The sequence below is a fragment of the Macaca thibetana genome, chromosome 16 (genome assembly GCF_024542745.1).
Source record: "Macaca thibetana thibetana isolate TM-01 chromosome 16, ASM2454274v1, whole genome shotgun sequence".
Lineage (NCBI taxonomy): Eukaryota > Metazoa > Chordata > Mammalia > Primates > Cercopithecidae > Macaca > Macaca thibetana.
The window spans coordinates 2,754,069-2,778,441 of NC_065593.1; the positions used below are offsets into that span (position 1 = coordinate 2,754,069).

The 24,373-nt window shown below is 45.8% G+C and overlaps 1 protein-coding gene across 7 annotated transcripts in view; it reads right to left on the minus strand.

The window, feature by feature from the left end:
* The window catches only part of PRPSAP2 (phosphoribosyl pyrophosphate synthetase associated protein 2), a 76,559-nt gene extending 53,541 nt beyond the window's left edge, over window positions 1–23,018 (minus strand). The window contains exons 1-6 of one of the 7 annotated variants that reach the window (XM_050763935.1): window positions 22,866–23,018; window positions 13,495–13,590; window positions 13,107–13,257; window positions 11,746–11,798; window positions 6,684–6,750; window positions 444–616 (exon numbers count right to left, since the gene is read on the minus strand). In XM_050763935.1, the coding sequence (XP_050619892.1) occupies window positions 444–616; window positions 6,684–6,750; window positions 11,746–11,798; window positions 13,107–13,225 (412 nt within the window). In that variant the 5' untranslated portion in view covers window positions 13,226–13,257; window positions 13,495–13,590; window positions 22,866–23,018. The other 6 variants (XM_050763937.1, XM_050763936.1, XM_050763938.1 and 3 more) reach the window with 6 other exon arrangements.
* Between the last annotated feature and the right edge of the window lie 1,355 nt (window positions 23,019–24,373).

The following is a 24,373-nucleotide window of genomic DNA, read 5'->3' on the forward strand; positions in this document are numbered from 1 at the left end:
AGATCATCCCACATAGCTTCCCAACGCACTGGGATTACAGGCATGAGCCACTGCGCCCAGCCTTTACTTTGATATTTCCAAGGTAAAAATAAAACTCCAGCAGGGTGTGGTGGTTCATGACTATAATCTCAGCACTCTGGGAGGCTGAAGCAGAAGGATCCCTTGAGGCCAGCAGTTCAAAACCAGCCTGGACAACATAGTAAGACCCCATATCTACAAAAAATTTAAAAATTAGCAGGCAGAGTGGTGTGTGCCTATAATCCTAGCTACTTGGGAGGCTCTGGTGGACTGCTTGACCCCAGGAATTCAAGTTGCAGTTAGCTATGATCATGCCACTGCACTCCAGCCTGGGTGACAAGGCAAGACCCTGTCTTGAAAGAGATAAAATGAATAAATAAAGCTTCCAGGCTCCCAATTAATTGTGAAACATCTGCCACTCTTACCAGCTTTGCACATCATGGAAGCCAGCAATTTAGAGACAATAGAGCCTCTTTTTCTCATCTTGCACTGCTTGCTGTAAGGAAAGTAAGGTATCACGCCGATGATGCTCTTGGCACAAGAGGTCTTACATGCATACACCATGATCAGGAGCTCCATGATGGTGGTGTTCACATCCCTGTAACCAAGACACAGTAAATCTCATCAAGGGATCTACAATACAGTATTCCCTGTTCCAAAAAGTGTCAGCAGTGTGTTACTCATGCCTTTACATAACCCAAGGTGCAAGGAGGAAAAAAACCAACCAATAAATTTCTCTTTTCTCAGGCCTCCATAAGATCCCCCACCATCCGCTCTCAACTGACGACCCTACTTAAATACTCTGTTAGAGGAGCATGTCCACAAGCTCCCACTATGTGCATCTGTGCCCCAGGAGTCAGCCTGCCCTCAGTCATCAGTCAGAGGAAATTGCCACGCCAGTGGCCCTAAAATTAATACCTCCAAATGGCACACCTATGTCAGCAATTCTCCCTCCTCTCCTGCCTTCAGCACTGATTACCCATTGGCCACAAACATTCTGTTACTTCTATTAATGCGACTCACAACAATTCTTCTCTCTGATCCCCTTTGCTGTACATCTCAAGAGAGTCATCTACACTATCTCCAACTTATCTACTCTCATTCTCTCCCAGATAGTCCAGTGAAGCTTTGTTTTCATAAAGGTCATCAGTGGCCTCCATGCGGCCACATCCACGTCCACGGTCACTTGGCTTCCGGAATGCCCCTCTCTGGTCTCTTCCTTCCACCCTTGGTTTCTTTTGCTAGTTTTTCTCTCCAGCCTCATGTCCCAGGACTTGCTCATGTGTCCTCTCCTTCTGTTTCCTCTTGTCCTTTGGGCTTCTCATCTAATTTCACAACTTCATAGATGGTGGCAACTCTCAAATTTACAACTCCAGTCCAAACTTGATGATCTGCCCCTCCCCTCCCGCCCGGCCACACCTGGCCCTGGTCAGTCCTCCCACAGGCAGCTCACACCACTAAGGGCCTTGCTCTGGGTGTTCCCACTGCCTGCAATGCCTTCCTCCCCACCTAGTCTCTCCCTCAACTTCTCTGGTCTTTGTTCAAATGTCACCTCCCCAATGAGGCCTACCCTGTCTGCCTCGCTCTGCCCTCTTGCCACCATCATCTCACCATGCTGTCTTTTTTTTTTCCAAATCACTCATCACCTTCTAGATAATCTATTTATTTATTATGCTCACTGTATGTCTTCCTCCACTGGAATATAAACTCCACAAGGACAAGGATCTTTCTCTGTTTTAATCATGGAGGCATCTCGAATATGTGTAACTAACTGTAACTCGCATATTGTAGACATTCAAAATAAGTATTTGTTAACGACAGGAGTGAATGGAAACACAGAACATTTGGGTGAGTAGGTTCTCTGTCACTATCCAACAAGTCTGACATCTGATGAGTTAAAACAGACTTTCACCCTGTGTTAATTCACTTAGGGAAAAAAAAAAAGATTTTCAGAAAAGTATTCTATGGGAAGGATAAGAGTGGAGGAACTGACAGTGAAGGTAAAGACACCCCAAGGCTCCAAACCACACTCCCAGGAGCACCATTGTTCTGTGAGCTGGAACAAGTCTTTCCATTACTGAACTCAAATAAGGAAAGTCTTGTTTGAAATACAGGAAAACTTCAGTAAATGGATGGAATTTTCTTAATTTTAAATTTCTACTTTATTTTCAGTGCTACCACTAATCTGAAGTAAAACAGAGTATAAGATGTATCTGACCACACTAAATCTTTTTTCTTTTTTTGAGACGGAGTTTTGTTCTTGTTGTCCAGGCTGGAGTGCAATGGCACGATCTCGGCTCACCGCAACCTCTGCCTCCCAGGTTCACGCAATTCTCCTGCTTCAGCCTCCCAAGTAGCTGGGATTACAGGCATGTGCCACCATGCCCAGCTAATTTTGCATTTTTAGTAGAGACAGGGTTTCTCCATGTTGGTCAGGCTGCTCTCGAACTCCCGACCTCAGGTGATCTGCCTGCCTGGGCCTCCCAAAGTGGTGGGATTACAGGCTTTTTTTTTTTTTGGAGACAGAGTCTCACTCTATCACCCAGCTTGGAGTACAGTGGTGCAATCTTGGCTCATTGCACTCTCCGTCTCCTGGGTTCAAGTGATTCTCATGTCTCAGCCTCCCAAGTAGCTGGAATTACAAGCGCACATCACCATGCCCAGCTAATTTTTGTATTTTTAGTAGAGACGGGGTTTCACCATGTTGGCCAGGCTGGTCTTGAACTCCTGATCCACCCATCTCGGTCTTCCAAAGTGCTGGGATTACAGGTGTAAGCCACCTCACCCAGTCTTTTTTTTTTTTTTTTTCTTTGAGATGGAGCCTCGTTCCATTCCCAGGCTGGAATGCAGTAGCGCAATCTCAGCTCACTACAACCTCTGCCTCCCGGGTTCAAGCAAATCTCGTGCCTCAGCCACCTGAGTAGCTGGGAGTACAGGCCCTCATGACTATGCCCAGCTAATTTTTTGTATTTTTAGTAGAGACAGGGTTTCACCATGTTGGCCAGGCTGGTCTCAAACTCCTGGCCTCAACTGATATGCCCACTTTGACCTCCCAAAGTGCTAGGATTACAGGCATGAGCCACCACATCTGGCCCTCAACACTAAATGTTATTTCATGGTATTTCACAAAGAAGACCATGAGGTCCAGACTCTGCAACATGGACAAGACTGAGAACCCGAGTTAACACAAGCTTACGTCAGGTATGGAACAATGCAAAACGAGAGAGAGAGAGAAAATGAAAGGGGTGCTGAGTGGTTCCGATTACAGGAATATGAAACTGACAAAAGGCAGAGGCACAGGATAAGTATTGAAATGTACAAAAATAAAGAACCAGAAGGACTTGAAAATGAGAAGGATCAGCAGTCACCCTTCTGAAGTCCTAAATTCTAAGTCCAAGGGGGGCCCTCAATGCCTACTCATCTACTTGGGTAATCCACACAACCTTTGTGCATTTATCCAATGGAATCACACTTGTCTGTAAGGAGATAAAAGTACCACAGACACAGAAACCAAGGAGCCAGAAGCAGTGTAAGTTGTTCTGGGCCCACACCTTCCCTGCCCTGATGCTGGAGGTGAAGGGTTAAGATGTGGGCACAGGGGAGTCCTCCACTTCCACCCTGGTTTGGCGGCAGACCTGGGAAAGAGGACAGCAGCAGCAGGGGCAATTAGCGCTCAGCGCCTCCACCTCCAGCTCTGCTGAGAATCCTGGGTGTCACAGCAGAAGGTGAAGCCAGGGCACCGTGGCAAAGGCCCTCCACACCATCTCTCCTTCAGAGCACACCCGTTTGCCAGGGCACTGGGATGCAAGGACAGGTCTCCCCCGCCACTCCTCTTCCCAGGAGAGATGGGGGTTTTGTGACTTCATCCCAATGAACCAAAGACCAGGACAGAAAACGTTCAAAATTTAGGTGAAAAAATGTGTGTTCTAAGACTAAAGTCTCCCGAAATTTCCCTCTTCTTCTCTTTTCGTTGGTATTTATTATATATGTATATATACAAATTAAGCATGCAGCAACTTTTGGACTCTCTAAGCTAAAAAATAATGCACTAGGTCGGGCACGGTGGCTCATGCCTGTAATCCCAGCACTTTGGGAGGCCACGGCAGGCAGATCACGAGGTCAGGAGATCAAGACCATCCTAGCTAACATGGTGAAATCCCGTCTTTACTAAAAATACAAAAAAATTAGCCGGGCCTGGCGGCGTGCACCTGTAGTCCCAGCTGCTGGGGAGGCTGAGGCAGGAGAATGGTGTGAACCCAGGAGGTGGAGCTTGCAGTGAGCCGAGATTGCACCGCTGCACTCCAGCCTGGGTGACAGAGCAAGACTCCGACTCAAAAAAAAAAAAAAAAAAAAATTATGCACTAGACAAACTGATTTCTAGACATTAAAAATTGTTCTGAGTGAAGAACTTCATACACAGAAGCGTTTGGGGACATTTGTGGACAAACACACAATGGAAAGTGGGGCTTTAAGGCCAGGTGTGATAGGCTCACTTTCTATATTGCTGGAATCCCAGCAATACAGGAGGTCCAGGCAGGAGGATCACTTGAGGTCAAAAGTTTGAGACCAGCTGGGCAATATAGTGAGACCTCCATCTCTACAAGAAATGAAAAAATTACGTGAGCATGCTGGTGCATGCCTGTAGTCCCAGCTACTTGGGAGGCTGAGGCAGGAGGATAGTTTGAGCCCAGGAGTTTGAGGCTGTAGTGAGCTATGATCTCACCACTGCACTCCAGCCTGGACAACAGATCTAGACCTTATCTCTAAGAGAAAAAAAAAAGAAAAAAAAAGTAGGGCTCCATGTGATCACCCTCCCTTTTCAGAGTGCCAGAGATAGCCTTACCGCACTGAACCTTCTATACCCAGCTTAAACATATGTGACCAAACAATTTCCAGAACACAGGTATATCAAAGGTCACACCAGACAGGAACACACATTCCTTCAGTACAGTCTTTTATCCTCTCAGCTAATTTAATTTATGGAACAAAACAGTAAGTAATGATCACTTTTATATGCAATAAAAGCTTAAAAGAGGCCGGGCGCGGTGGCTCAAGCCTGTAATCCCAGCACTTTGGGAGGCCGAGACGGGCGGATCACGAGGTCAGGAGATGGAGACCATCCTGGCGAACACCGTGAAACCCCGTCTCTACTAAAAATACAAAAAACTAGCCGGGCGAGGTGGCGGGCGCCTGTAGTCCCAGCTACTCCGGAGGCTGAGGCAGGAGAATGGCCTAAACCCGGGAGGCGGAGCTTGCAGTGAGCTGAGATCCGGCCACCGCACTCCAGCCCGGGCTACAGAGCAAGACTCCGTCTCAAAAAAAAAAAAAAAAAAAAAAAAAAAAAAAAAAAAAAAAAAAAGCTTAAAAGAACCCTAACTAAGAAAGCTCTCCTCCCCTAGCCTCTGTTTCTTTCGGGGAGAGGAGGGAACTAGAAATGCTTCACTGCAAGTTTTATAAAATTCTGGCTATTAATTGTTAGGAAACTTAATGGATACTATTATCATTAACAGCCTCTACTCTGGGCACAGTGGCTCACGCCTATAATCCCAGCACTTTGGGAGGCTGAGGCGGGTGGATCACCTGAGGTTGAGAGTTCGAGACCAGCCTAATTAACATGGAGAAACCCTGTATCTACTAAAAACACAAAATTAGCCAGGTGTGGTGACACATGCCTGTAATCCCAGCTACTAAGGAGACTGCGACAGGAGAATTACTTGAACCTGGGAAGTGGAGGTCATGTTGAGCCGAGATCGTGCTATTGCACTCCAGCCTGGGCAGTAAGAGCGAAACTCCGTCTTTGAAAAAAAAAAAGACCCTCTACTCCAATACTTGGTTACTTCTACCCATTAAGAACACTGAGTGGCTGGACACGGTGGCTCACACCTGTAATCCCACCACTTTGGGAGGCTAAGGTGGGCGGATTGCCTGAGGTCAGGAGTTCAAGACCAGCCTGGCTAACATGGTGAAACTCCATCTCTACTAAAAATACAAAAATTATCCGGGGGTGCCAACTGTAGTACCAGCTACTCGGGAGGCTGAGGCAGGAGAATTACTTGAACCCAGGAGGAGGAGGTTGCGGGGAGCTGAGATCGCACCACTGCACTCCAGCCTGGGTGATGGAGTGGGACTTTGTCTCAAAAAAAAAAAAAGAAGGCCGGGCGCGGTGGCTCAAGCCTGTAATCCCAGCACTTTGGGAGGCCGAGGCGGGTGGATCATGAGGTCAGGAGATCGAGACTATCCTGGCTAACACGGTGAAACCCCGTCTCTACTAAAAATACAAAAAACTAGCCGGGCGTGGTGGCGGGCGCCTGTAGTCTCAGCTACTCGGGAGGCTGAGGCGGGAGAATGGCATGAACCCGGGAGGTGGAGCTTGCAGGGAGCCGAGATCACGCCACTGCACTCCAGCCTGGGAGACACAGCGAGACTCCGTCTCAAAAAAAAAAAAAAAAAAAAAAAGAAAAAGAAAAAGAAAAGAAAGAAAAACACTGAAAGAACACATAAAAGTCAGCAGTTACATCAGAAAACTTAGTTTTCTAAATTCCAAATTGGTAAGATACACTAATTTTAAGACTATCGTAACTCTTCCTGGCTAGCCATCTATCATTATTTTAAACATTCATGCCTAAACCGAAACCCAGAAAGCAACATTTCTGCTGGATACTCACTTTGAAACGGTTTGGATGATGAAAACATCTTTTCCCCTCACGGACTCTTGAATTTGTACTCTCGTTTCTGGCAGGAAAAGGAAAAAGAAGAAAGGGAAAGGCATATAGTTTAAATTTTTCAAAATACACAAAAAAACTACATGATTCCCTAATGTAATAAAATATGGCAACAAAAACTGTTATAAAACTCAGTAGGCTTTAGATGTTACAAGGGATAATAAACATACTGCTATTAATCACACTTTTTAAAATACAGCTTTAAGAGGGAATTATATTTCTGACTTGAAATAAGTAAACATGTAATTCTCACCCCTTATATACACAAACAGTGAGTGCTGTACCACTCTGAGCATAGTATCTTTATAGAAAATTATAGGCCAGGCACAGTGGCTCATGCCTATAATCCCAGCACTTTGGGAGGCCGAGGCGGGCAAATCACCTGAGGTTAGGAGTTTGAGACCAGCCTGACCAACATAGAGAACCCTGTCTCTACCAAAAATACAAAATTAGCCAGGCATGGTGGCACATGCCTGTAATCCCAGCTACTCGGGAGGCTGAGGCAGGAGAACTGCTTGAGGCTGGGAGGCGGTGGTTGCGGTGAGCCGAGATCGTGCCACTACACTACAGCCTGGGCAACAAGAGTGAAGCTCTGCCTTAAAAAAAAAAAAACAGGCCGGGCGCGGTGGCTCAAGCCTGTAATCCCAGCACTTTGGGAGGCCGAGACGGGCGGATCACAAGGTCAGGAGATCGAGACCATCCTGGCTAACACGGTGAAACCCCGTCTCTACTAAAAAATACAAAAACCTAGCCGGGCGAGGTGGCAGGCGTCTGTAGTCCCAGCTACTCGGGAGGCTGAGGCAGGAGAATGGCGTGAACCCGGGAGGCGGAGCTTGCAGTGAGCTGAGATCCGGCCACTGCACTCCAGTCTGGGCGACAAAGCGAGACTCTGTCTCAACAAAAAAAAAAAAAAAAAAAAAAAAAAAAAAAAAAAAAAAAAAAACAAAGAAAAAGAAAATTATATGCTCATTCAATTAGCATAAATTGAGAATGTATTAGGTACAAAATATTGTATGTTGTGAGAAACAAAGATAAATAAGACACAATATCCCTACTCTCAAAATATGTGTGATCAGCCATAAGGAAACAATTAGACAAATCCATAATGGGACATTCTACAAGACAACCTCTTCAACAAGTCACTGTCATAGGAAGAAAAAGGAAGAAGTGAGGAGATTGTTCTAAAATAGAAGAGACTAAAGATATATATTTTTAAAAAAATTCCCTTGAACTAAGCATCCTGGTTTGGGGCGCAGAGGGGGAAACAACTATAAAAGACCCTTTAGGCCAGGCGTGGTGGCTCACACCTGTAATCCCAGCACTTTGGGAGGCCCAGGCAGACGGATCATCTGAGTTTAGGAGTTCAAGGCTAGCCTGGCCAACATAGTGAAACTTCGTCTCTACTAAAAATACAAACATTAGCTGGGTTTGGTGGTGCACGCTTATAATCCCAGCTACTCAGGAGGGTGAGGCAGGAGAACTGCTTGAACCTGGGAGGCAGAGGCTGCAGTAAGCCAAGATCACACCACTGCACTCCAGCCTGGGTAACAAAGCCAGACTCCATCTCAAAAATAATAAAAAATAAAAAACTCTTTAGGACAACTAGGGAAATGTGAACATAGGCCACATATTAGATGATTAAAGAATCATTGTTGGGCCCAGTGTGGTGTCTCACACCTGTAATTCCAGCACTTTGGGAGGCCAAGGCGGGCAGATCACTTGAGGCCACAGAAAAAAAAAAAAAGAATTGTCCTTAATTGTTAAGTTAATTTTATTTTCCTTTTTTTTTTTTTTTTTTTGGAGACAGGGTCTCGCTCTGTTGCCCAGGCTGGAGTGCAGTGGTGTGATCCCAGCTCACTACAACCTCCACCTCCTGAACTCAAGTGATCTTCCTGCCTCAGCCTCCTGAGTAGCTAGGATTACACGTACGCACCACCAACCCCGGCTGATTTCTTTTTCTTTGGTAAAGATGGCATTTTGCCATGTTGCTCAGGTTAGTCTTGAACTTCTGGTCTCAAGTGATCCGCCCACCTTGACCCCACAAAGTGCTGGGATTACAGGTGTGAGCCACCATGCCCTGCCTGTAATTTCTTTCTTTGTGATAATGGTATCATATTTATTTAGGTGAAAGTAATTATTCCTAGAGGATGCATGGTCAAGTATTCAAGGATTAGGTGTCTGCAACTTACATTTTTTTTTCTTTTTTTGAGACACATCTCGCCCTGTTGCCTAGGCCGGAGTGCAGTGGTGCAAATATGGTGCAGTGAGTCAAGGCTCACTGCAGTCTTGACCTCCCGGGCTCAAGAGATCCACCCGCCTCGACATCCAAACGTGATGGGTTTACAGGTGTGAGCCACCATGCCTGGCCTGCAACTTAATTTCAAATGGTTCCCCACATACATACTCATATGGCAAAATGTTAACTGTTCAAGCTAGGTGGCAGTTCACTATACTATTCTTTCAACTTTTTTATATGCTTGAACATTTTCATTAAAAATGTAGGAAAATAGTTTGGGAAGCTGAGGTGGACAGATCATTTGAGGTCCGAAGTTCGAGACCAACCTGGCCAACATGGTGAAACCCCGTCTCTACTAAAAATACAAAAAATTAGTTGGGCGTGGTGGCACACAACTGTAAGCCCACCTACTTGGGAGGCTGAGGCAGGAGAATCACTCAAACCTGGGAGATGGAGGTGAGCCGAGACTGCCCCACTGCACTCCAGCCTGGGTGACACAGCAAGACTCCATATTTAAAAAAAAAAAAAAAATTAGCCTGGCAGCACAGTGCCCACCTGTAGTACCAGCTACTGAGGAGGCTAAGATGGGAGGAGCACTTGAGCCCAGGAGGCAGAGGCTGCAGTGAGCCCTGATCATGCCACTGCACTCCAGCCTAAGTGACACAAAAGACCCTGCCTCAAAAAAAAAAAAAAACAAGAAAAGAAAAGAAAAGAAAATGAGCTTTAGAGTCAGGGAGATCTGGATTCAAACTGGACCTTGTACCTAACGTCAATCCCTGAACTCAGTTTTTCAGTATCTGGTAACAGTAAGAAATCCACAAATATTACTTCATTACTTCCTTCCTTCCCAATAAACACCAAGTATTTTCCCTCCCTTTATTTAGAAACCTGGAGAGTGGACCAACCTCCTGGAGTCTTATGCCACTGCCTCTCCCTTTCACCTTCCCTCCAGACAAAGATGTTCCAGACAAAGAACATTATTCAATTCCCTCTAGGGGAAGAATCTTCTCCAAACTCTCCTTACAGAGTTTAATTATACTTTTTCCCTACTGATGCCACACAGGGATCTTGGGAGACAGGAAAGAGGCAGTAATGGAGATAAACATGGGAACAGCAAAACTTCTGCCTTTTAATCAAAGCCTCCTGTAGGCTTTAAAATATATAAGTATTTGATAAAATCCTCTAGTGGGGCCAGGCCTGGTGGCTCACACCTGTAATCCTAGCAGTTTGGGAGGCTGAAATGGGAGAATTGCTTTTGCCCAAGAGTTTGAGATGAGCCTGGGCAACATAATGAGACCCTTACTCTACCAAAAAAAAAAAAAAAAAAAAAAAAAAAAAAAATATATATATATATATATATATATACACACATACTTTAAATCTTCTAGTGGAAAAGGAACAGGAATAAGTATTTATTGATCATCTACTGTGTGCCAAAAACTGTTAGGCACACAAGTTATCCCACTTAATCCTCAAAACAGCCCTAATTTACAGTTAATTCATAGTTTAGAAAGGTTAAATAACTTGTCAAGGATAAGGTGTGTAACTCTGAAGTCCATGCAAGCTGTCCAATGCTCCTGCTAAAATAATTTTTTTCTTTTTTTTTTTGAGACAAAGTCTCGCTCTTGTCCCCCAGGCTGGAGTGCAATGGCGCAATCTTGGCTCACTGCAACCTCCACCTCCTGAGCTCAAGCGAATCTCTTGCCTCAGCCTCCCAAGTAGCTGGGATTACAGGCGTTTGCCACCATGCCTGGCCGATTTTTGTCTTTTTAGTAGAGACAGGGTTTCACCGTGTTGGCCAGGCTGGTCTACGAACTCCTGATCTCAGGTGATCCACCCACCTCGGCGTCTCAAAGTGCTGGGATTACAGGCATGAGCCACCGCACCTGGCCTAAAATAATATCAAATATTCACCATTGCTAAAGAAATTACAATGATTACTTTTTGTTTATTTATTTATTTTTGAGACAGGGTCTCACTTTGTCACCCAGGCTGGAGTGCAGTGGTGTGATCATGGCTCACTGCAGCCTCTACCTTCTGGGCTCAAGTGCTCCTACCACCTCAGCCTCCCTAGTAGCTGGGACTACAAGTGCAAACCACCACTCTCGGCTAATTTTTGTATTTTTAGTAGAGACAGTGTTTTGCCATGTTGCCCAGGCTGGTCTCAAACTCCTGAGCTCGAGGAATCTGCCTGCCTCGGCCTCCCAAACTGCTGGGATTAGAGGTGTGAGCCATCACACCCGGCCCTACAAAGATTAAATAACACTTTTTTTTACAACTTGGGATAATATGTAATGACATGTATCAATTAGCAAAAAGTATTTCTTAACAATATTTTATGAAGTCTAACCTAAGGCAACTTAGGTGCCGGTAAAGAATAACTAACTAAAACTGCGATCACACAGGATTTACTCATCCTGACTAAGGTGACAGGATTTATTCGTCTTGCCTAAGGTGACATAAATTTAAGCAACGGTTGAGCTCATGTTCATTTAGTTGACCAGCTGGTTCAAATATGTCTGCAGCTTTTACTGAATGAAGTTTCAGAAATGGAGTTCAAGCCCCAGAAATGACTTGCACCAGGGTTACATATCTAGCTGGTATTAGTGAGAGCTAAAAAACCACTCTGTTCTACCTTGCCTGCCTGACTTCTTGCTAATGGAAATGTACAACTGAATCAAATTGTTTCAATAGTAAAGGATGAAGGACTGAGCCAATACGCCACATTCCATGAAAAGGTCAATGTTCCACATGCCCAAGATTGCTCACCTCTGTTAGGTTCCTGGTAAACCTGCACTTTGCCCATCTCCACCCCCAGCCGCCTAGAGAAGAGAAAGGGGGAAAAAGCTGAAAAAGTAATAGAAGAAACCCAGTATCTTTACTATTTAAGGAGATGTGTAAATTGATGAGTAAAATAAAATAAAGTTATTCTTCTTATAAAATTTAAAGTCAATATTAAATTGTTACGTCAATCCATTACCTAGCCCCTCACCCCAACCCCACGTTTTCCCAGGAAGGACTATGAAGTCCCTCTCTGCCTGCCTCACCAGCCATCTTCCTTGGACACTCTGCACTCCAGCCCATGTTCCTGAGACACACCAAGGACCCCTCCTGCAAGCTGCAGGGCCTTGGAATCTTCCGTCCCCTCTGCTTGGGGGGCTCTGCCTCCAGATCTTCGCTTGGTGGCTCATTCAGGTTTCTCAACTCACATACCATCCCCTCAGTTTAAAGGCACTTCAGCACACATGCTAAAGCAGAACAACCTGCCCCATCATTCGTTTCACACAGTTTTCTTCATAGCATTGATCTTCATCTGAAATTACCTTGTTTGTTTTGTTGACTTGATTTCTGTTTGGCTTCCTACTAAAATGTCAATTTCATAAAAAGGATGGATCTTGATTCACTGATAATCCCCAATATCTAGATCAAGGTCTAGTACACAGTAGGCGTACAATATTTGTTTAATAAATATCTAAAATTATGCTAAACTATAAGCTATAAGTTATTTCATATAATATACATGTCAATTTTTTTTTTTTTTTTTTTTTGAGACGGAGTCTCACTCTGTTGCCCAGGCTGAGTGCAGTGGTGCAATCTCAGCTCACTGCCAGCCTTCCACATTCAAGCTATTCTCCTGCCTCAGCCTCCCAAATAGCTGGGACTACAGGTGTGTGCCACCACGCCCAGCCAATTTTTTGTATTTTTAGTAGACGTGGGGTTTCACCATGTTAACCAGGATGGTCTCAATCTCCTGACCTCGTGATCCACCTGCCTTGGCCTCCCAAAGTGCTGGGATTACAGGCGTGAGCCAATGCGCCCGGCCCCAATGTGCTTTATACTCAAATAATTTTATATATATATAGCACCTAACACAATTCCTGGCACTTATAAGGCACTCAATAAATGTCTGCTGAAAGAATATGTAGGGAGATGGGATAGTTTATAAAAAGAATAGCCCTTAATATATACAGATGAGACATGTTACATGAACATCTTGCATGATGAAAAAGAAGATACACATATAATTATAAAATACCTGCTTTCAAGTTTAACAATCACCGCTAATCTGATTATCAAATTTAAAGCATTACATAATGAATATAGATTTTAATGGTACAATTATAACTCACTCTGCAATTTTCTTTGAGAGCTCCATACATGAAGAATTTGAGTTTGCTGAAAACAACACCAGACCACCTTTGGTTATGTTCATCTTGGTTTCTAATTCAGGTGGCGTCACACAAAACATCAAAACCTTCTTGGTTTTCCAATTTCCAGAGCCTAGAAGGATATAACACATATTAAAAACTGCCATATGATATGAAATACACCTGAATGAACTTTTTTTAAAGGAAATGACTTCAGCTGAAGGAAATCAGTTTCTATCCTAATAGCATTTTTAAAATATTAGATATATATGGACAAACAGAAAGTTCACTTGGATTTCAGGATCCCAAATTTATGGAAATACATTATCACGTGATGTTCACAAGCACTGAGAAGAAATGATAAACTTACAAGAAAGGCGGAGCTGAAGAGCTCAATGTTTTACTGATTGCTGCTTAAAGTCAATTATGGACAACCTCCTTTTATTCTCTGACAACAAAATTCCTCCTGGATTAACACACAGAAAAATGGCAGAGCCATTAGCGAGAACAAGGACTGATTAATCCTTAAACAAAGAATAAATGACCCATCTACTCCCAGCTTTTCCTGTAATCCTTGTTTACCATAAAACCTTTCCTGGCCTTTCAGCTGCCCTGTGTCATGTCTAAAACTGATGTCTCATCTTCATTTTCCTCAAGTGGAACACGGGCTGACTAGATAATCACCTTGAAGGACACTTAAGTGACCACCCAAATGACAGGCAGTGGGCCACAAATAAAAAGGTCCCTGGCTTAGAAGTCATCACTGCTGACCAGGTGCAGTGGCCCACGCCTGTAATCCTAGCACTTTGGGAAGCCAAGGCAGGTGGATCACAAGATCAAGAGATTGAGACCACCCTGGCTAACATGGTGAAACCCCGTCTCTACTAAAAATACAAAAAACAGCCAGGCGTGGTGGCACGCACCTGCAGTCCCAGCTACTTGGGAGGCTGAGGCAGGAGAATGATGTGAACCTGGGAGGCACAGGTTGCAGTGAGCTGAGATCGTGCCACTGCACTCCAGCCTGGCAACAGAGCAAGACTCTGTCTCAAAAATCAAAAAAGAAGTCATCAGGGCTGAGTGTCCTCATCACGTAATGGAGGTGCTAGATGGGAGGAACAGCAACAACCCAGCAGGCTGTGGGCAGGGGGGCCCTTTCTCAGCAAGCCCACTGCATTTCCACAGTTGTATGTTCACCTGGGACCTCTGGGAAGGCTGGTGGAGATCATCAATGAGCTGAAACTAAGCTAATCTTTTTCATTATTATTTTTTTTTTTTTGAGACAGAGTCTTGTTCTGTCACCCAGGCTGGAGTGCAGTGGCGTGATCTCGGCTCACTGCAAGCTCTGCCTCCCAGGTTCACGCCATTCTCCTGCCTCAGCCTCCCGAGTAGGTGGGACTACAGGCACCCCCCACCATGCCTGGCTAGGATGGTCTCGATCTCCTGACCTCGTGATCTGCCTGCCTCAGGCTCCCAAAGTGCTGGGATTGATTACAGGCGTGAGCCACCACGCCCAGCCTCATTATTCTCAAATGTTAATTATACAAGTAAAACACAAACACATGCTCCCTATAAACACCTGAAACATGGCCGGGCGCGGTGGCTCACATCTGTAATCCCAGCACTTTGGGAGGCCAAGGCAGGCAGATCACAAGATCAGGAGTTCGAGAACAGCCTGGCCAATAGGATGAAACCTATCTCTACTGAAAATACAAAAATGAGCTAGGCATGGTGGCAGATGCCTGTAGTCCCAGCTACTCTGGGGGCTGAGGCTTGAGAATCGCTTGAACTCAGGAGGCAGAGGTTGAAGTGAGCCGAGATTGCACCATTGCACTCCAGCCTGCATGACAGAGCGAGACTCCATTCCCCCAAAAAAACCTGAAACATGATAGTTAAGGATAAAGTCACCAGCCTCGATCCCGGGTCCTCCCCAGAAGTGAGGGTTCTTATCAGTTTGGTAGGGACATCAGACCTTTTCTATGCATTTATACATGTGACCTCCGTAAAAAATATATATGGCTGGGCGCAGCGGCTCATGCCTGTAATCCTAGCACTTTGGGAGGTCAAGGCGGCAGACCACTTGAGGCCAGGAGTTCGAGACCAGCCTGACTAACATGGCGAAACTCCATCTCTACTAAAAATACAAAAAATAAAAATAAAAATAAACCAGGCATGGGGGTACCTGCCTGTAATCCCAGCTACTCACGAGGCTGAGGCAGGAGAATCACTTGAATCCAGGAGGCAGAGGTTGCAGTGAGCAGAGATTGCACCATTTCACTCCAGCCTGGGTGAAGAGGGCAAAACTCCATATAAAAAAAAAAAAAAAAAGGCCAGGCGCAGTGGCTCATGCCTGTAATCCTAGCACTTTGGGAGGCCAAGGCAGGCAGATCACTTGAGGCCAGGAGTTCGAGACCAGCCTGACCAACATGGCAAAACCCCATCTCTACTAAAAATACAATAAATAAATAAATAAATAAGCCAGGCATGGTGGTACATGCCTGTAATCCCAGCTACTCGTGAGGCTGAGGCAGGAGAATCGCTTGAACCCAGGAAGCAGAGGTTGCAGTGAGCCAAGGTCACGCCATTGCACTCCAGCCTGGGCAATGAGAGCAAAACTCCATCTAAAAAATAAAAAAAGGCCAGGCACAGTGGCTCACACCTGTAATCCCAGCACTTTGGGAGGCCGAAGTGGGTGGATCACCTGAGGTCAGGGGTTCGAGACCAGCCTGGCCAACATGGCGAAACCCTGTCTCCACTAAAAATACAAAAAATTAGCTGGGTATGGTGGCGCGTGCCTGTAGTCCCAGCTACTTGGGAGGCTGAGGCAGGAGAATTGCTTGAACCTGGGAGGCAGAAGTTGCAGTGAGCCAAGATTGCGCCATTGCACTCCAGCCTGGGCCACAGAGTAAGACTCTGTCTCAAATAAAAAGAAAAATTATTTTTTTAAAAGAAAAATTTTAGGCCGGGCGCGGTGGCTGACGCCTGTAATCCCAGCACTTTGGGAGGCCGAGATGGGCGGATCACAAGGTCAGGAGATCGAGACCATCCTGACTAACGGTGAAACCCCGTCTCTACTAAAAATACAAAAATTAGCCGGGCGCGGTGGCGGGCGCCTGTAGTCCCAGCCACACGGGAGGCTGAGGCAGGAGAATGGCGTGAACCTGGGAGGCAGAGCTTGCAGTAAGTGGAGATCGCGCCACTGCACTCCAGCCTGGGAGAGAGAGCGAGACTCTGTCTCAAAAAAAGAAAAAAAAAAAAAAAAGAAAAATTTTAAAAATATATATATACACGTGTGTGTGTGTGTGTGTGTATATATACATATAATGTTTCAAACACAAAACGATGTCATTGTGCAACTGTATCTATAATTTGCTTTTTCACCAACCAGTCTATTTTGGCAATCTGGGTTAGAAGATACAGACTTGGCCAGGCACAGTGGCTCATGCCTGTATCCCCAGCACTTTGGGAGGCCAAGGCCAGAGGATAACTTGAGCCCAAGAGTTTGCAACCGGCCTGGGTAATGTGGTGAGACATTACCACCTCTACAAAACATTTTAAAACTAGCCAAGCCGGGCGCGGTGGCTCAAGCCTGTAATCCCAGCACTTTGGGAGGCCGAGACGGGTGGATCACGAGGTCAGGAGATCGAGACCATCCTGGCGAACACCGTGAAACCCCGTCTCTACTAAAAAATACAAAAAAAAAACTAGCCGGGCGAGGTGGCGGGCGCCTGTAGTCCCAGCTACTCGGGAGGCTGAGGCAGGAGAATGGCGTAAACCTGGGAGGCGGAGCTTGCAGTGAGCTGAGATCCGGCCACTGCACTCCAGCCCGGGCTACAGAGCGAGACTCCGTCTCAAAAAAAAAAAAAAAAAAAAAAAAAAAACTAGCCAAGCATGGTAGTGCATGCCTATTATCTCACCTACTTGGGAGGCTGAAGTGGGAGTATGACTTGAGCCCTGGAGGCCAAAGCTGTGAGCTGTGTTCACACCACTGCACTCCAGCCTGGGGGACAGACTGAGACCCAGTATCCAAAACAAACAACAACAACAACAAAACACAAGAAGAAATTATAATAGAGACCTATTTTGCACAGTCCCACTAGCACTTCCTGCAGAGGCATTCCAGCTGGCAAAACCCAGGAATCTGCAATGGGAAATATGGCAGACTACAATGCAATTTACCTTAAATTTGCCTATGGCTTATAAACAGAAATGTATACACAACTAACCAAAGCCCTAAAGTGACTAAGGTGGACAGTGGTATCTACCATGGAAGTGGCTTTGGGGCAGAGATCAGCAAATTACAGCCTACAGGCCAAATCAGGTCCCTCAAAAGCATATTTCTGTAACACAGGCTGTAACACAGCCACACTCATTTGTTTACAAATTGTCTCTAGATAACAACAATAGCACTGAGTATGCCTCACAAAGCCTGAAATATTTATTATCTGGTCCTTTACAGAAAAAGTTTGCTAACGCCTTTTACAGGACAATGTAGCATCTGCAAAGGCTACTAGCAGAGTGGCTGGTATAAATGAAAGAAATAATACGTTTAATCATCAACATTCTGGAAGGGATCTTAAATACTTCTAAAGCCATCTCTCAACCAATCAACATCTGTGTTTAAGAACAAAAGGTGGCCGGGCGCGGTGGCTCAAGCCTGTAATCCCAGCACTTTGGGAGGCCGAGACGGGCGGATCACGAGGTCAGGAGATCGAGACCATCCTGGCTAACACAGTGAAACCCCGTCTCTACTAAAAAATACAAAAAACTAGCTGGGCGAGGTGGTGGGCGCCTGTAGTCCCAGCTACTCGGGAGGCTGAGGCAGGAGAATGGCGTAAACCCGGGAGGCGGAGCTTGCAGTGAGCTGAGATCCGGCCACTGCACTCCAGCCTGGGCGACAGAGTAAGACTCCGTCTCAAAAAAAAAAAAAAAAAAAAAAAAAAAAAAGAACAAAAGGTATGGCCAGGCACAGCAACTCACGCTGCTAATCCCAGCACTTTGTGAGGCCAAGGTGGGCTGATTGCTTGAGCCCAAGAGTGTGAGACCAGCCTTGGCTACATAGTGAGACCTAATCTCTATAAAAAAATCAAAAAATGAGGCGGGAAGATCACTTAAGCCCAGGTGGTCAGGGCTGCCACGAGCCATGATTGCACCACTTTACTGCACTCCTGCCTGGAAGATGGGAGTGAGACCTGGTCTCAAATAAATAAATAAATAAATAAATAAATAATAGGGTGTTACAGGTCCATGAAAGGAAACAAAAACAAACTAATCTTCCTGCAGTTGTAAATACAGGATTTGGAGTCAAACTCAAGTTTGCATCTTGAACTACTTCCCCTAAACTCACAGTGAGGACTTGCATAAGTCATCTGATACTCGAAATTTCTTAGCCTCAGTTCTGCCATCCAAAAACTGAAAACTGACCCCACAGGTGACTGTAAAATTTCTGCCAGGCACTTAACACAGTGCCCTGCATATCGGACATGCTATCTATGAACTGACTTCTAATATCTTGATTATCTACCATGTAAGTACAGTAATAGACATGGGGAGAGGGGCATTTTTTTTACACCCCCCAACCTTCAAATAAGAAGCTCCTTAAAGTACAGCAGGATTCCTGATAGGAGTCGGAATACTTAGAATGAAAGCATTTTAGAGGTAGGAAGAGATCTTAGAGGTAGTTCAGCCCATTCCTCCTAAATCTTTTGTTCAAAGCCCATCTGTAGGAATCCTACCAAGGAACCACTCAACAGAAGCTTGAACAGCCCCAGGGTCTGATGCCAACATCCACTGAGGGCCCATCATTCCGAATTCTTCCTTAGAACATGCTGTGGCCGGGCGCAGTGGCTCACACCTATAATTCCAGCACTTTGGGAGGGCGAGGCAGGCGGATTACCTGGTCAGAAGTTCAAGACCAGTCTGGCCAACATGGTGAAACCTCATTTCTACTAAAAATGCAAAAATTAGCTAGGCCTGGTGGCACACACCTGTAGTCCCAGCTACTCAGGAGGCTGAGGCAGGTGAATTGCTTGAACCCGGGAGGTGGAGGTTGCAGTGAGCGGAGATTGCACCACTGCACTCCAGCCTGGGTGACAGAGCAAGACTCTGTCTCAAAAAAAAACCAAACAAACAAAAAAAAGAACATGCGGAGATTCCTCTCCCTGTAGCTTCTGCCCAGTGGTTCTTAGCCTCTCCTTAGAGATTTATGGGAAACATCAAAGTCCTTTTCCACAGGACAGCCTGCAAATTATTTCAAGATAGCTCTCCTGCGTTTGTGTATTTTTTCCAGGATATTTCCTGAAGTCTTTCCTTATCTCTCATGGTTTAAAATGGCCTGCAACATCCTGCATATGGTCTCTGATGTTCTAGGCTTCAGATATAGGCTCCTATATAGAATCCTCACCAAAGACCACCCTCAAAATGACATCGGTGGGGTGGACTGGGGAGCATCCATTTGGAAATGACTATCAACATAGCCATGTTTTGTGACTATTCATTTCACAAGTTATTAAAACATAAGGGCTGTTTCTTTTTATTTTTTTTTTTAAGATGGAGTTTCATTCTTGTTGCCCAGGCTAGAGTGCAATGGCGCAATTGCGGCTCACTACAACCTCCGCCTCCCTGGTTGAAGCAGTTCTCCTGCCTCAGCCTCCTGAGTAGCATGTGCCACCACGCCCATCTAATTTTGTATTTTTAGTAGAGACAGGGTTTCTCCATGTTGGTCAGGCTGGTCTCAAACTCCTGACCTCAGGTAATCCACCCGCCTCGGCCTCCTAAAGTGCTAGGATTACAGGAGTGAACCACCGCGTCTGGCCATAAGGCCTGTTTGTAGTTTTAGTTCTCCTTTCTCCTGTAGGTAATGAAGGCTGTGTTCTTTACCAAGTTTCCAGAAAAGAGTTATAAAGACTATCCTCAAAAACATGATAATCATCAAGATGGGACTGGCAGGAGGCTTGTTAGCACAAGGTTTTAGTGTGAAATGAGAACATTCCCTTATTTTCCCCATGAGCTATAACTGCTTTATGTTTATTCTAAATTTACTCTAGAATGTGTGAGAATTATTTATAACATGTATGAAAACACACCGTTTTCAGAGAATCTTAGCACCTTTTAAAGAGCAAATCACACTCCTCTTCTGAATAAGATTTGAGAATCTGTTAAGTCTCATGAATGAAGAAGCCACACTGAGAGATCATTTCCTTTGGACAGACTAGCAGTCATTTCAAAACCACTCACCCACATTTCAGATGAGGAAGACTCACATGGAAGTATGTTGTCTTCCCTCTAAAGCATCTACTGTATAAATACCTTCTACTTAAAGATGGCTGAAGTAGAAGTGTGAAGAGTTGGGTTTGCCTTCCAGTTACTAGGCTGTGTGGACATCACTTGTCCTTGCTGGGCCTCAGCCTTTACCTTTCAGACAACAGAGATATAACCTTGGTAAAAAGCTTTCCCCATCAGAATTTAAGGTCCAGGTAGCAGAGATTTTTTTTTACCATGATATTCTCTGCTGTATACCCTGTGCAGCTGCCACACAGTAGAGGCTAAACTAACTATCGCTGAATAATGCCTGACCTCAATAAGTCACAATGACTAACAAATGAAATTGAAAGATGAACTAAAAGGCATCATAACGTATAAAAACCGGCCAGGCGCAGTGCCTCACATCTGTAATCCCAGCACTTTGGGAGGCCAAGGTGGGTGGATCACCTGAGGTCAGGGGTTCAAGACCAGCCTGGCCAACATGGCGAAATCCCTACTAAAAAATACAAAAATGAGCTGGGCGTGGTGGCATGCACCTGTAACCCCAGCTACTCAGGCGGCTGAGGCAGGAGAATCACTTGAACTCGGGAGGCGGTGGTTGCAGTGTGCGGAGACCGTGCTACTGCACTCCAGCCTGGGCAACAGAGCAAGACTCTGTCTCAAAAAATAAAAAAGCATAAAAACGTATTATGTTTATTGGCTGGGCATGGTGGCTCATGCATGTAATCCCAGCACTTGGGGAGGCCCAGGTGGGCAGATCACAAGGTCAGGAGTTTGAGACCAACCTGACAAACATGGTGAAACCCTGTCTCTACTAAAAATACAAAAACTTAGCCGGGCGTGGTGGCACGCACCTGTAATCCCAGCTACTCAGGATGCTGAGGCAGGAGAATCACTTGAACCCAGAAGGCAGAGGTTGCAGTGAGCTGAGATTGCACCACTGCACTCCAGCCTGGATGACAGAGCGAGACTCTGCATAAAACAAAACAAAACAAAACAAAACACCTTATTATGTATGCTTAATAGTGATGTGCCTCACTCCAAGAAAATCTGTCTTTAATATCAATATTGATGAGAACCTGAAGAGCAAATTCTAAACCAAATTACTCTTCCACTCCTCTATGATCCCAGGCTCTGCTTACCTCTCCAACAGAATGTTTACTCATGCCTAACATCTTCTGAGTGTTCACAATGCTTATGACAACCCAGTGAAGGAAGTACTAGAATGAGACTCATTTTAGACAGGGGAAGCTAGGTTTCCAGATGAAGAAACTTACTCAAGGCTGCAAACCCTCTAAGCAGCAGAAATAGCTCAGTCTCAGCATGATTTGTAGTAGTTAGTCGTATGCAACACTGGGCTGCACAGCCTTTCTCTCAACCCACACAGAAAACGACTTGGCACTCCGCTGAATTCTGCATACCGAGAGCAAAATCGGCCAAATACCCAGATCTTGAAAAATGTCTATTGTAAACATGCCTTGTTTGGAAAACAATTTATATAATAGTGCCAAAGAAAGAACACAGAAGTTTGATTTGGTATTTCCACTTCTGGTAATTATCCTAAAAAAATAAGGAAAAAGCTATATGCTCAGTGATGATAGCCAACATAAGACTTTTTAAAGAGCAAGTACACCAGACCTGTGTAAAGGTTCCATAACGAAGTAATTAAGGAAAACACAGAATAGAAATTCAATAAATGACTGCGCAAAAGTACCTATGAATGACTATAAGTGGAAAGAGCTCAAATCACAACTGAGTAATAATGGTACACACCAGGGCAGCAGGAAAGGAATATGGACAAGAAGGGTATGCTTTAGTGGGGTTCAATAATGTGGGGGAATCATTTCTATTTGTGCAATTAAATTTTTTAAACACTAGAGATCACACCTCCTCAAGCCCCAAAGCCCCATTCCGCATTTTCATATCCCTTTCAAAAGCTCAACACCCAAACGGAGCCAATATCAAAGTAAGAGAAAAATTATCGAGCAGAATACTTAAAAATTTCATCACGGTTCCCCCTCAATCTCTGCTGGGGTGAGTTCTGAGTTGGACAAAATCATCCTTTAGGGGGTGAGAGATATATTCGTGACGAGCAAAATCAGGTAAATTAAAATCACGGGCTCCGTGTCAGGTTAGGGACGGAGAATGGCTGGGTCTGGGCTTGTTTTCAGAGCTGCTCACCACAGGTCCCATCATCAGGGTTCGACTCCCCAGCGGCGCCTCAGGGAGCAGAGAGAGCCCAGACACCGGACGCCCGGCCCGGCCCCAGCCGACCCCTGACGGAAGAGGAAGAAGAGAGAGAAAAATGGAAGGGCCGCGGGCGCGAGGTCGCCCCCGTGAGCCCCCAAGCAGCCACCACCCCGGGACCCCGACCCGTCTGCCTGCCGGCGCCGCGGGCTCCCCGCCCCGTGCACCTGCGCCCCGCAATGCTGGAGCCAGCCAACCCTCGCCGCCGCTCGCCACTGGCTCCCGCCCGCCTACCTGGCGCCGACCCCAGCCCCGGCCCCGCCGCAGCCTCGGCTGCAGAAGGAAGAAAGCGCTGGGTCTCCTGGCGGCGTCTCTAAGAGCAAAATGGCGACTCCATGCACAAGATCGGCGTCCGCGGCGACTGCGAGGCCGGTGGGCGGGGCGGGGGCGGGGCGGGGCGGGGGCGGGGCGGGGCGGGGGAGGGGCGGGGCTAGAGCCCGGACAGTGGAGGCACCTGGCTGCGGGCTGTGGGCGTGGCCCACCCATGGGGAAGGCGCGAGGCAGTGGGCGTAGCCACAGGGGTGGAGTCGGGCTGGCACGATGGGCGGGGCGGTGGGCGGGGATGCGCCTGTTCTGGTCCCTGGAGAGCTGCGAGTCCCACACCAAATGTGACAGCCCAGGCAGGTTACAAGGAGTGTGGACAGAGTATGACATTTGGAATTACAAATACGTGGGTTCAAGCCTCCCTTGGCCTGTAACCTTGGACAAGTCATTTCACCTCTCTGAGCTTGTTTCCTTATCTGAAAAACAAGCATGACAGCAGCACCCGTTCCACAAGACTGTTGTGAGGATTAAATGAGACAACACGGCCAGGCACGGTGGTTCACGCCTGTAATTCCAGCACTTCGCGAGGCTGAGGCAGGCGGATCACGAGGTCATGAGTTTGAGACCAGCCTGACCAACATGGTGAAACTCACTCTACTAAAAATACAAAAAATATTAGCCGGGTGTGGCGGTGCGTGCCTGTAATCCCAGCTACTCAGGAGGCTGAGGCAGGAGAATCGCTCGAACCCTGGAGGCAGAGGTTGCAGTGAGCTGAGATCACACCACTGCACTCCAGCCTGGGTGACAGAGCAGGACTCCATCTCAAAAAAAAAAAAAAAAAAAAAAAAGACAACACAGTGCTTGTAGCACAGTTCTGGGTGTGTAATAAATGATTACACATTTATTATAAATGTTTTTGGTTTGTTTGTTTTTTGTTTTGAGACCGAGTTTCACTCTGTTGTCCAGGCTGGATGGAGTGCATTGGCGCGATCTCAGCTCACTGCAAACTTCGTCTCCTGCGTTCAAGCGATTCTCCTGTCTCAGCCTCCCAAGTAGCTGGGATAACAGGTGTGCGCCACCACGCCCGGCTAATTTTTTGTATTTTTAGTAGAGACAGGGTTTCACCATGTTGGCCAGGCTGTTCTCAAACTCCTGACCTCAAGTGATTCGACTGCCTCCGCCTCCCAAAGTGCTGCGGTTACTGGCGTGAGCTTTTTCTTTTATTATAAAATTATTACAATGCTTTTGGTATCCATTGCCTAAGTTCTTTATAACTTAGGTAATGTTTACTCTCTATTGTATGGATAACATAATAATAGCAAACACATGGGTCCTCTTTTAAGTGCTTTACATATATTAACGGTAACTTATTTAATCCTCACAAGAGTATAATGTAGGTGTTGTTATCCTCTGCATTTTAATAGTTGTGGGAACTGAGACGATGACGTTAAATAACTTTTCCAATGACAAAGCAATGG